This window comes from Podarcis melisellensis (assembly GCF_964234715.1).
Source record: "Podarcis melisellensis genome assembly, chromosome: 3".
NCBI lineage: Eukaryota > Metazoa > Chordata > Lepidosauria > Squamata > Lacertidae > Podarcis > Podarcis melisellensis.
This window is the reverse complement of record NC_138530.1, coordinates 48,082,287-48,094,814: the sequence shown is the minus strand read 5'-3', so window position 1 is coordinate 48,094,814 and position 12,528 is coordinate 48,082,287. Positions and strand designations below refer to the sequence as shown.

Below are 12,528 nucleotides of genomic sequence, written 5' to 3'. Positions count from 1 at the left end.
GCTGGATTCAACTAAATGGTTGCACTTGCAATGAATCCTATTGCTGCAAAAGGGCATTTCTCCCTCTTCTCCCTGTGCACTGAACTCCAATGAGCTCTGGGGGATTGAGAAAAACCCCAGAGTATCGTGTGGTGGGAAGAGTGGGGAAATAATTCCATATTAGAAACATAAATGCTTGCGCCGGTAGAACGGTGGCCTTAGCATGACATTGAGTTCTACTCTTAAGGCCTGAGCTTTTCCCTGAAGAGCACCGTCCCTGTTTAGAATATACAAAAGCTGTGCTAGAGACTATTTACACAACTTCCTGCTATGTCCCATTGTTTCCCCTGCAGGATGAGGTCCTCATTTGAGTTCCTTCTCTTTTAGGGGACAGAGAACAGATGAGGAAAAATACTGTGAGGAGACAGCAAACTCGGAACTGATGAAGCGGCCTCCTCAGCCAATGTTTGCTCTTCTCACGAAGAAAAGGAAAGAGCAATGATTACCAATACATGGAAAAACACATATCTCAGGACACTGTGCATTGGAGTCAGAGAGCAGAAGGGGCAGCTAATGTGTAACTTAGGTTAGGCAACCAGGGGGATAAAATAGGAGCACAAATTGTCACTTGGAGTCAGATCCTGAGCGCAGCAAACGGCAGGAGATCCACTTCACAAGACAGTGAGTGTGAGAGAGGTGTGTATACTCATTTGCAGACCTTATAATTGTTGAGGGGGAAATGATGCAAAAGGGAGTATCTAAATAGCACTGTTATTCATATTATTATTTCACCCTGTTGGTAGGAAATAAGTGTCTATCCTTTTCACAAATTCACATGTGTTACAGTTTGACGCCCCCCCCCCAACAGAGGTTCCTTAATAATGCATTTATACAAATGTTGGGACGCAGGTGGCGCTGTGGGTTAAAGCCTCAGCGCCTAGGACTTGCCGATCGAAAGGTCGGCGGTTCGAATCCCTGCGGCGGGGTGCGCTCCCGCTGCTCGGTCCCAGCGCCTGCCAACCTAGCAGTTCGAAAGCACCTCCGGGTGCAAGTAGATAAATAGGGACCGCTTACCAGCGGGAAGGTAAACGGCGTTTCCGTGTGCAGCTCTGGCTCGCCAGAGCAGCGATGTCACGCTGGCCATGTGACCGGAAGTGTCTCCGGACAGCGCTGGCCCCTGGCCTCTTAAGTGAGATGGGCGCACAACCCCAGAGTCTGTCAAGACTGGCCCGTACGGGCAGGGGTACCTTTACCTTTACTATGTTGAGACCACACATGGAATACTGTGCACAGCTCTGGCTGCTGGACCTCAACAAGGGATGTAGCCATGGCTGCAACTTGGATAGCTTAAAAAAGAGATTTAGACAGGCTCATGGAATATAAGGCTATAAATAGTTGTGATGGCAGCCTGCCTTGGAATTTCACTTGCTGGGGATCATGAGTAGGAGGTGCTGTTCTGCTCATGTCCTGACTGTGGCGCTATGGGCTTCCCAGCAGAATCTGAATGGCAGGAGTCATAAGAGAATGCTGGACCAGTGAGACCTTGGAGCTGATCCACTAGGATTCTTCTTATATGCTCTAAAATAATCTGTGTGCCTTATTTTATGTCCTAAAGCTAACAAGGTTAATTATTATTTTTCTCTAAGATGGCAAGAAACAGGTTAGCTTAGTGCAGTACATTAATTTGCAACATATACCTTTGCAGCCGTAAGGTAGAATCAACATTTTGCAGAAGTCAAGGGCTAAATCCCCTAATAATAATAATTTATTTATACCCCACACATCTGACTGGGTTTCCTCAATGGCCCTTGAGATGTACAGATTGCAAATAAATGTAAAGAGAGGTAGTAAAAATGGAAAGGAATTAAATATTTTAACACCTATGTGAAGTTAGATGAAATAGCCAAGAAGCTGATTGAAATTTTTTTATTTACTGTGGATGTTCAGTACAGTCATGGGAAGAGAGAAAAGGATGGTGTCAGAAGAGGTGAAAAGGCTGTGGTCTTCAGTTAGGAAGAGTCTTGCGATGAAGTGTGCGATGTTCTGAGAGGGAAATTGTTGTGGTGCTCTTGGCCTTTATGCTATCAGTCTGAGAAAGATAACCAAACCTTACTCAAAAGCTGAGACCTGTGCAAGAAAAAGGAGGAAAACATCCTGGTTATCTGCATAACGAAAGATTCTCAGCCGAGAAAAGTAACTAGGCTGCTTCATGCATTTAAAAATAAATAAATGGCATCTTGGATAGAAAAGGGCTGCAGAGTCATAATTCTGACCTTACCTCAGAGGTCTGACAGATTCTCTACCCTGCCTTAGTGGCCACAGAAGGGGCTCTGAGGATCATCTAGTTCAAGGCAAGGAATATGCAGCTGTCCCATATGGGGATCAAACCTGCAACCTTGGTGTTATCAGCACCACACTTTAACCAACTGAGCTATTAGGCATGGATGTCTGCAGGAGAAGCCCTGTGTATATGGGCCTCTGCCCACAATGATCAGTGTTCCAGAGCGTGTAGATGGAGTGGCTCCTTATACACTGCAAAAAAAAAAGTGTTGCAACAAGGGTAGGGGAATGAAGACTCAGATTTGCATAAACCATTGTACAAGCTAATGTAGAGATGCAAGTTTAGAAATAGTTCTTCTAATTAAAATAGAAATGTGGCACATCTCATCATAGGAGGAAGACTACGACCACAGCTGACCCTGCTGTGCAACTTCAGGGTCCCTCCTCTGTGCTCAGATTTGTTTATTTTTTTAATCTTTAAACCAGACTTGGCCTGGACAAGTCTTCAAACAAAGGACCATATTCAGGTTCTAGCTGGTACTAACTGGCCCAACCATCTCTGTTGGATGATGCAAGGACATAGCACTAACAGAGATATTTTGGAAAGGGTCTTCTCTTTTCAAAGGTCATATTAAACTACTGCCAGATGGGACAACACAAAGCAGGATGTTTTTATATGTACTGTAAGCCTCCCAGAGGGGCTGGGAAAATAATTAATAAATATTATTATTATTATTATTATCAAGGATTGTGAACCAGCTGCAGCTGCCAAGTGGTTTGAGGAAATAATAGAAATAGTATTAACCAAACAGTATTACCATTGAATCTCTTGGGAAATTTCTGAGAATACTGAATTTCAGAATATCAGGATTTTTGTACATAATGTCCACATAATGTGGAATATATTTGTTCTAGGCATTTTGCATCTCCAGGAACAGTCAGTAATTTCTGGTTTTTGTTTTTAGTCTAAGTGGTGCCATATACCAGTGAGTAATTTATAAAAATGTTCTTAAAAATTCATGCATAAATTAAAAGGGGGAATTTAAAAAAGCAAAGAGATGCAGCTCTTACCCATTGCGTAGGTGACCAGGTTTCACTATTGCTTTGAGTACAGAAAGTCACAAGTTCATTCTTGTACATCCTACGTAAATAAGGATAATAGAATCATAGAGTTGGAAGGATTCCCAAGGGTCATCTAGTCCAGCCCCCTGGATTTCAGGTCATAGGGTAATAATAATAATAGTATTCATCATCATCACCATCATCATCCCTATTTGAGATCTTTAGGACTTGCTGCCAAATAGCCAGTTATGAGCTAAATAGACCCATGGCGTGATTCTTTATAAGACAGCTTCACATTTTCACATGATTCCTGGTTGAGCAGGAAAAGGAAGAAAGCTTACAGCATCTAGTAGCTGTGATATAGAAAGCAGCCAGATTCCCAGGTTCTAAAGCAGAGGTTCCTCTTGTTTTTCAGGCCACTATCTCCTTGGTTTCATAAACTCATCCCCAGTGCTCCCTACCCTACCCTACCATATAAAAAGCATTATTCAGAATAGCAGCCTGCACTGGGGAAGTTAATAACACAATGAAAGTCAAGGCAGTTAACAATTAATTGCACATTTCTTCATAATCCAATTAAAACTATTTGGTTTGATTATTTCAATAAAACTGATGAGCTTGATCCAATGATAGTCTTTTGCACCTCCAGTGCCCCCTTTGGGAACCACTGATCTAAAACGTGACTCAAATATACGATGTGATCAGTCAGTTACAGCTTTTTTTGCATAGTAACCCTTAGATTTGATCGTGGTTTTGTTAACTGATACGGGTGAGCACAGGCCTTTTAATCTCAGAGTCTGGGCCAATAAGCCTAGCAAGCCATAGACTAGAAGCATTTCCACCCAGGGCAGAAGATGGGAGGTACAAAGTACCTCCCGTTAACTGGTTGTGGCTTGAGTAGCCATTTTACCTGGCAGAAATAAATGCTTGGCAAACTCACAAAACTTCCCTTTGTTGCTTTTTTCCTTCTTCAACAGACATCGCTGAAGTTGCAGTCAAACATGAACCCCAGAGTGAGTTTTTTGTGCTTCCTTCTCTGCATTACCATTGTGGGCGCTGACCGGGTCTACGTTCACCCATTCTATCTGTTCGACGTAGGAAACCTAACTGGTTGCAAGAAAGTGGAAGACAGGGAACAGCAGGTGAATAATTTTGTCCCCGTCTCAAATTTAACCCACATCAGTTCTGCCCATGAGGAGGGTGTCAGAAACAAGAGCGAGGGAAGAAGTCATTTACGGAGAGAGCTGAGAGACCCAATTTATATTATTGGTGCACGTTTCTATGAACAACTGAGGAAAATGCACAAGGAAGACAATATTCTTCTGTCCCCCACGTTCAGCTACGAGTCCTTGCTAGCCTTCTATATAGGGGCCTCTGGTGAAACAGCAAAGGAATTGCAGATTTTTTTAGGATTTGACTCCTCATCCGTTAATCCAAACTGCACCTACAGAATTGATGGGCATAAAGTATTCTCTGTTCTGAGCAGCATTGCTAAAAGTCCATTTCACTCAAAAGAAGATGATCAGCTGTTCTTCTCGAAGTTCTCCTGGCTTTTCTCTGCCCCCGAAATCCGTTTATCCGAGTCCTTTGTCAATGATTTGGTCTTTCCAAACATGAATCTCTTCGTACGAGCTGTGGACTTTACAAACCCCACAAAGGCAGCAGAAGAAATGAATGCTTTTGTCAAAGGCACCCACCAAAGTAAGAGTTTGCTGGCAGACATTGATCCAGAAACTAACCTCCTGTTAGCAACTTACACTCATTTCAAAGGTAAGCGAGCAGGGAGAATTCCAACTTGTTGAAACCAGTAACAATTCTATAGGGAATCAAATTTTCATCAGGTGAACTGATTTTATGTACCCCATAATGCCACGCTGTTCACTTTTTGAGTATTAAATCTTCTATTCTAACGTGGGAAATCCTCTAACGCGTGTCTGGAAATTTATATCTGTACACTTACAGGTAAGTCCATGTCTTTGATGGCTTGCACATGCTTCCCTAAGACTGTGCTAATGTAAGAATTGCCCAGCTAGGTTTTATACCAGCTGTTTTCAAAGATGGACAGCTAAATGTCATAGGCAATATCACATGCAGTAGCTACTGCCACAGTTTGTCTCTGGCACAGGAAGTCAAAGCCTTGTAGTATACTGCTCTGCAGATTGAATTTCTGTTCCCACCTACCACAGGAAATAGATATTGAGGGAGCAAGAATTGATTTCATCTGGTTTAAAGGACAGAAGCAATTCCCATAAAAATTATTTCAGTCAATATCTTGCGGCAATGAAATCAGCCTGTCTGCTGTGTTATATGGACATGTGTGCAAGCACATTGATATTTTCATGAGAAGCCTTCAGTGGGCCTCTCTCTCTACCTTTCCCCCATCTTTCAAAGCAACGATAGCTAATCAGCAGTAGGGATGTGCAAATAGGTGAGGAATCTGTAGTGTGCTCCTATAACAATACGCCTTGGCTCACACAACAGCCACTGGAAATTCTTGGAGCATCTAACAGGGCTTCAAAGTCTACTGAAAAAGAAAAAAAGCTTCTAAACAGTCCAAGTGCATGCTTAAAGTTTCTAGTAGGTTTGCAGTGTCAATGGGGTTTTTTTTTGTTTCTTTTTACACAGCACTAGGTGTATAGAAGGGACACGGGTGGCACTGTGGTCTAAACCACTGAGCCTCTTGGGGTTGCCGATTGGAAGATCAGCGGTTCGAATCCCCGCGACGGGGTGAGCTCCCGTTGCTCGGTCCCAGCTCCTGCCCACCTAGCAGTTCAAAAGGACGTCAAAGTGCAAGTAGATAAATTGGTACTGCTCCGGTGGGAAGATAAATGGCGTTTCCATGTGCTACTCTGGTTTTGCCAGATGCGGCTTAGTCATGCTGACCACATGACCTGGAAAAACTGTCTGTGGACAAACATCAGCTCCCTCAGCCAGTAAAGCGAGATGAGCTCGCAACCCCAGAGTTGGTCGTGACTGGACTTAACTGTTAGGGGTCCTTTACCTTTTTCAGGTGTATAGAATAAGAGGGTCCTCAAGATTCCTTAACTAAAAATAATAGAATCATAGAATTGTAGAGTTGGAAGAGAACCCGAGGGTCATCTAGTCCAACCCCCTGCAATGCAGAAATCTCAACTAAAGCATTAAAAGCAATAAGCCCAATTCATTGAAGTAGCCTTAGTGTGTAACTGACTTTTGCATCAATTAATTGTTCCACCCATTAGTGGTTTCTTCTAGAATAACCTCAAGGAATTATGGATTTTCTCTTTCACCACTCTGCCAAAAAATGGGAGGAGGGTTTAATTGAATTTAACAGTCAATTTTACTGTTTTTATTTTGCTGTTCTTCATTTTTTAAAAAAGTCATATTAAATTGCTGTTGTTAGTCATCTGAATTCTGTTAAAGAAACAGAGTGGGGAGTAAATGTTTTAAGTAATGAATTAAAAGAAATTTCCGCCAGTGTGGCACTTTGTGAACCAACCAAATGGATTAAAAAACCGACTCATTTCTCCCTATAACCATATTCCCATTTTTGTTTTCAGTCTCTGTGAAGGGAGCCTCCCTACTGAAAGAACCTCAGGAATTCTGGCTCAGTTCACGCAAAACAATCCCTGTACCAATGATGAGACTAACCGGAACCTTTCAGCATAAATGTGATCCCAGCCAGAACATTTCTTCCATCAAAATTCCTCTCAACCAGGATTTATTTCTGCTGCTTTTGCAGCCCACCAATAACAGTGACCTGGCCAGTGTTGAAAATCAATATTCCATGAAGGTTCTTTCCAACGAATGGCTGGTGGGACTGTCCCCAAGGTATACTTTGTTTATGCAACATTACATATTTGTGGGACCAGCAACAGTCAGGTGGGATAGCTGTCTCTTTTCACTTAGATCCAGTTGCCAGAGAACTGGTAAGGACAGAGTTTCTCCAAGTTAAACTCAGCCACCTCAGTCCAAATAGTAATACCTGTCATTGACAACAACATTTAAATCTTGATCAACAGGTATTTAGAAATGCCAGCAAAGAGTATTTGCACCCTCTGCCTTTAAAATAAATGAATAACAGGGCTGTCTAATTTTCTCCTTTCTACTCCTAAATCTGTTTTATAATCTCACTTATTATCTCTGTATGCTCTGTAGCTCCCTTTTTCTTTACTTTGTTAAAAGAAAGAGGGGAAAGGGACCAATGCATGCCCTCCCTTATTTTGTGCTGGGCATCTGTGAGGGATTAAGTATCCTCACAGGGGCCCAGAACAAAATAAGATCTATTTCCCCTGATACTTAGGTGGATGTTATGAGCATACTATGAGAGAGGGCAGACATAGGAATCATCTCTGTTCTGCCTCTTACTCAAATTTCAAAGGATTTCCATGAGAGTGTTTTGCCCAAGAGCAGGGTGTTGCTAGAAATAGATGCATGGGCCCCAAATCATTTTCTAAAGTGCCCTGAATGGGTAGATTTTGACCTTGGAAGAAAATGGATTGGGGGTGATCTGAGTTGTTGGGTGGAATATTTATCTGGGGAAGTAAGGTGATTTTTTTTTAAATTCACCATATTTCTCTCCATCTTATACCCAAAGTTCTCAGGGTGCCTTACATAGTAAACACATATTAAAAAATATATAAGGGCAATAACCAAAACGTGATCACACCAAACTTTCCCCCAAGAAGACATATTTTTTATTGCTTGTCATAATTCTATTACATTATTTTGTCTAAAGATGATTTGGGAGGTAATGACTAGGGTAATTAAATTGATGGAAATTAATTAGAAGTACAGTAAATGGATTGGAGAGGAGCTGATTTAGGACCCAGCTATATTAGTCAAGAAAAAGTGTTTTATGTGTTATAACACTGTGACACCAGAAGGCGCTGTGGAGTCCTGTCTTTCGCCAATGTGATTTCCCATAATGAGGTTTACAACACGTTTTCCTGAAACACTTTTTTGATGCGTCTAGATCCAGCCTTGTGCTCACTTGGGGTGTGGTGCAAATTGAAGACTTGACCTGGGGGGATTTAGCTGGCTTGCCTTGTCACCTTTGACATTTCTAAATTTGCACATCCATCGGGGCAGCCTGTCCTATTTCGCCTAGTCAAAACAGGAAGTTCCTCCCCCCTCCCCGCCCCCCCAGGCAAAGTCTGGCTCACTGGGGTTGCCTGGTGGTGCCAGCAGCTTCCAGTAAGATCTTTGACATCTCACAGAACTCTCAAGACAGCTTGTGCCAGCTCTGCAAGATCTCACTGGAAGCTTCTGCGAGTCCTTCTCTGGTGTCAGGGGTGGGCAAGGCACCTACAGGGACACTGCCCTGTGAGATTCTGCCGCCTGAGGCTGGTGCCTCAGTCTGCCTCATGGGCAGGCCGGCCCTGATCTCCACATATAAATCAGCATACACAAATTTGCTAATATATTTTCCTCTCTTTCTCCCTTCTTGTATCTTCTTCAGACAAATCCAGCTGACTTTGCCAAAGGTGTGCTTGGAAAGCACATATGATATACAGGAACTCCTTGGCAAAATGCCCCTGTCTTACCTGCTTGGAAATAAAGCCAACCTCACACGACTAAGTGACAACAACATAACTGTTGGGAAGGTACGGTCTATTTTCTACGCAAAAGCGCAGGCGCTTTCCATCTTCCACACAGAGACAAAGTCCATGTAAACAACAGAATAGAGAGCAGGCTAGTTGTTGTAGAGAGCAAAATCTGTAGTGGGCGAAAGATGAACATTTGGAGCAGATGCCAGGAAGGCATGGGACCAAAGACAATGCTATGAGAGGACAAGGGCTCGAGGAATCAGAGCACAAAGGGGGAGATAAGACGTTACATACAGATGAATGATTTTAAAAATGAAAAGAAGCCTCAAAAGACTGCAGTGTTGAGTGAAAGGGAGGACGAAGAGAGGAGAAAAAAGGGTTCTTAGCCTTTTTCCAGCAAGAAATTGTGTTTACTGTTAGGCAATTTTAGACTCTGGACTCACTGAGCAGTTGACTTTTTAGATAGTAATGTGTTATTACTGCTCTTAAAAATATGTTAAGCCAGTACAGCTGCATTTTGGGCCATCCAGATAATACTGCTGAATGGAGCCCTCTGTGTTGTCTCAAACTGTAGCCTAACAGCACTACTGCCCACCAGACATTTTGGAGAAGGATGATGATGATTTATACCCCACCCATCTGGTTGGGTCTCCCCAGCCACTCTGGGCATCTTAAAACATATCTAAAAACATAATAAATACATCAATCTTAAAACTTCGCTAAACACTGTTGCCTTCAGGTGTCTTCTAAAAGTCAGATAGTTTATTTCCTTGACATCTGAAGGGAGGGCGTTCCACAGGGAGGGCACCACCACCAAGAAGGCCCAGAACCAGCCCCTTCCCATTTGCTTCTTCCCTTTAGGTTTCCAAATATGTATTTACATGTAGAAGCAGACATTTTAGTCTCTGCTGGGGAAAACACTACTAGACCAAGGAACACTTTTAATAGGAAATTAGTTGCAGGGAACATATTGAGCATGCCTGCAACTCCATTCAAAATGTCAGCCTGCCAAGCATGCTTTTCACCTTCAAAAACTGTCATGTCATCACCACATATATTTATCCCCGTGTTCAGCCTGTTCCACTTATAACACTCTCGCCAAATAAGTTGCTAAGGAGGCTTATAATCAGTCATTTACCCCTCAAAGCAACACTTTAAGATACTTTAAGTTGTCAAATATGGCAGAGTGTTGTTTATCTACATATTTTGAAATGGAAGGAAAGGAAAAGGCACGTCTGAAATTCCTTTTCAGGTCCTTCAGCAGAATGACACCTGCCTTGTAGAGCACAAAGGCCACTGAAGTTGGACACCCTCCAATATTATGCCCGTTTTGTCAGATGCTACAAACACTATTTTAAAAGGCTTCTCCAGAAGATTGTGTTGACTCCCAGGCAGTATCTGAATTCTTCTGAGAAAACTGCTTCAATTAGTTGCATGTAGCCATACCACACCATGGTGATATTTGGCCATGTTTAGTGGTCTGTAAATACTTCAAGGAAATAATATCAGGAAGAACAGTTGTGGATTCTATGTTAGCTATGTGAATATGAAGCAATGACCTAGTCTGGCATTCTACTGCCTCTTAATATAAACCAGGGATGGGGAACTTATGACTCCAGATGTCATTGGAATCCAGCGCCCATCGGAATCAGCCAGCCTGGCCAATGGTCAGGGATTATTATCTAAATGTATGGAGTGATCACTGATCAGTATGGAAATTTCAGCCAAGATGGATTGCTAATGTGAAGCATATTTCTAATACAGGACCATACTGTACTGCCCTAGAAAGTCTTTGGGCAAAGCTGATTCAACAAGTCTTCTGTAAACATCATGGGTTGCTTCTTGTTGCATCCCATGTCCTTTTGTTTAGCACTTTTCATACCTTTTTATTTATGGGGATTGCCATTTGTCATCTCTGTCTGTCATACTCCGCTGAGCCAGACTCTCAAATTCACTAGGCTCCTTTCTGCTTCCAGATCATAAACCAGCAGCTTTTGGAGCTCACTCCCAGGACAGCAGATGAAGCAACAGACCCCACAACAGGAAGTCAAGACATCGAGGCGCTCAAAATAACACTGGACAAGCCATTTTTGCTAGCAGTGTATGAAATGTCAGGCGCACAGCTATATTTTGGCAGAATAACAAATCCCCTGAAAGGAACATAAACTTCCACAAGGGGGGGAGGGAGGGAATGGCTTCCCAGACTTCATTTGATCTTTTCCTTGCTTAGCAACTGTTTCTATAATCCCACTGAGTCCTAATTAGAGATTTTGAAATGGCAAAACTGATGTATCTTTCGATTATAATATTGATAAAATTATCAATAGTGTTTAGCAAATCTTTATTCCATTAAGGGGATAGCGTGAGGGTAGATCTGTTTACACCAACATCTAGGGTGCCACACAAATGCCATAATATTGTACTTTGCCTGTTGCATCTAACTGCTCAGTAAGCCAGTCATCTGTACTGTTCTGCCAAGAAAAGTTCAACATACTTTTGTACCTGATTATCACTTGGTCAGTGGTTGGATATTCATTAATTGGATTATTTACTTGAATTAATAATGCTATTCTAATAGATGTGCCGTTTAAGCAACCCCAGTGAAAATATAGTCTTAGGTCAGTTTCTATCAAATAAGAATTGTTGTTTGGATTTTTTTTTAAAGGGAGCATAAAGAATAGTTTTCTATTCTTTGCAGCACTTTTCTTTTTCATAATTTCCTGTTCACTTATCAAGATTCATCCCCTACTGTAGATGCTATTTAATCTCAACATTTAGTAAGCCAGGTTTTCCTTTTTTATTAGATTCACCCCCCCTCCCTAAATCCTCTAGGTTCTCACCATAATTATATTAGGTGTGTATCATATTGCAGGTTTAATTTGCATGCTGGCTTCTCACCTGAGACACCAAAGCAGCTCCAGAGCAAAAATAAATAAATATTCTGATTATCAAGCAATATTGAATCAAAAGGTTGGAAAAGAAGATACTGCTAGAAGGTAACACAGATAAGGAATGAAAATAAAAGTACTGGTTGATATCAGTATATTTTGCCAGTGCTTCATCACCTGTACTAGTTTCCAGCCCATTTTGTAGCTGAATTGGTTGTGACCTATAAAGCCTTACATATATTGAGGATAGCAAACCTGAAGAATTATTTCTTCCCCTATAACCTGCCCACATCTTCACCAGAGACCCTTTTTAGTTTTCCCATTTTGTGAGGTAAGAGAGATGGGCAATGCCCCTCTTTACCCTGGACTTTGATAACTGTCATGACCCACTCTGTTTCTGTGTTCAATTTTCTTTAAACTGTTTTTAATATTGAAAGGGTGGGGAATAAATTGAATATATAATACATAATAATGGCCACAAGAGTCTTTTTTTGGGGGATTAATTCTCTTCAACCTTTCAGTTGCTTTCGATACGATCACCCTTGCTATCCTTTTGAAGTGACTTACGAAGTAAGGGGTAGGTGGCGCTGCTTTGTGGTGGCCCTGGTCATATTTGGATGTTAGTTTCCCGAAGGTGATGCCTGGGGAGTGTTTTTTGGTCTCGTGGAGCATTCAATGGGGAGTTCCTCAGAGTTCCTCAATTTTATCCCCTGTGCTATTTAACATGTACATGAAACATCTGAGGGGGGTCATCCGGGGTTCTGGTGTACGTCGTCAGCAATATGCTGCTG

The 12,528-nt window shown here is 42.0% G+C and overlaps 1 protein-coding gene across 1 annotated transcript; it reads left to right on the top strand.

The window, feature by feature from the left end:
- The first annotated feature begins 511 nt into the window (after positions 1-511).
- Positions 512-12,209, top strand: AGT (angiotensinogen). The gene is made up of 5 exons (XM_081906909.1): positions 512-660; positions 4,299-5,091; positions 6,861-7,131; positions 8,762-8,906; positions 10,826-12,209. The coding sequence occupies exons 2-5, from the start codon at positions 4,323-4,325 to the stop codon at positions 11,012-11,014; spliced, it is 1,374 nt and encodes a 457-aa protein (XP_081763035.1). The 5' UTR covers positions 512-660; positions 4,299-4,322; the 3' UTR covers positions 11,015-12,209.
- Positions 12,210-12,528: the final 319 nt, after the last annotated feature.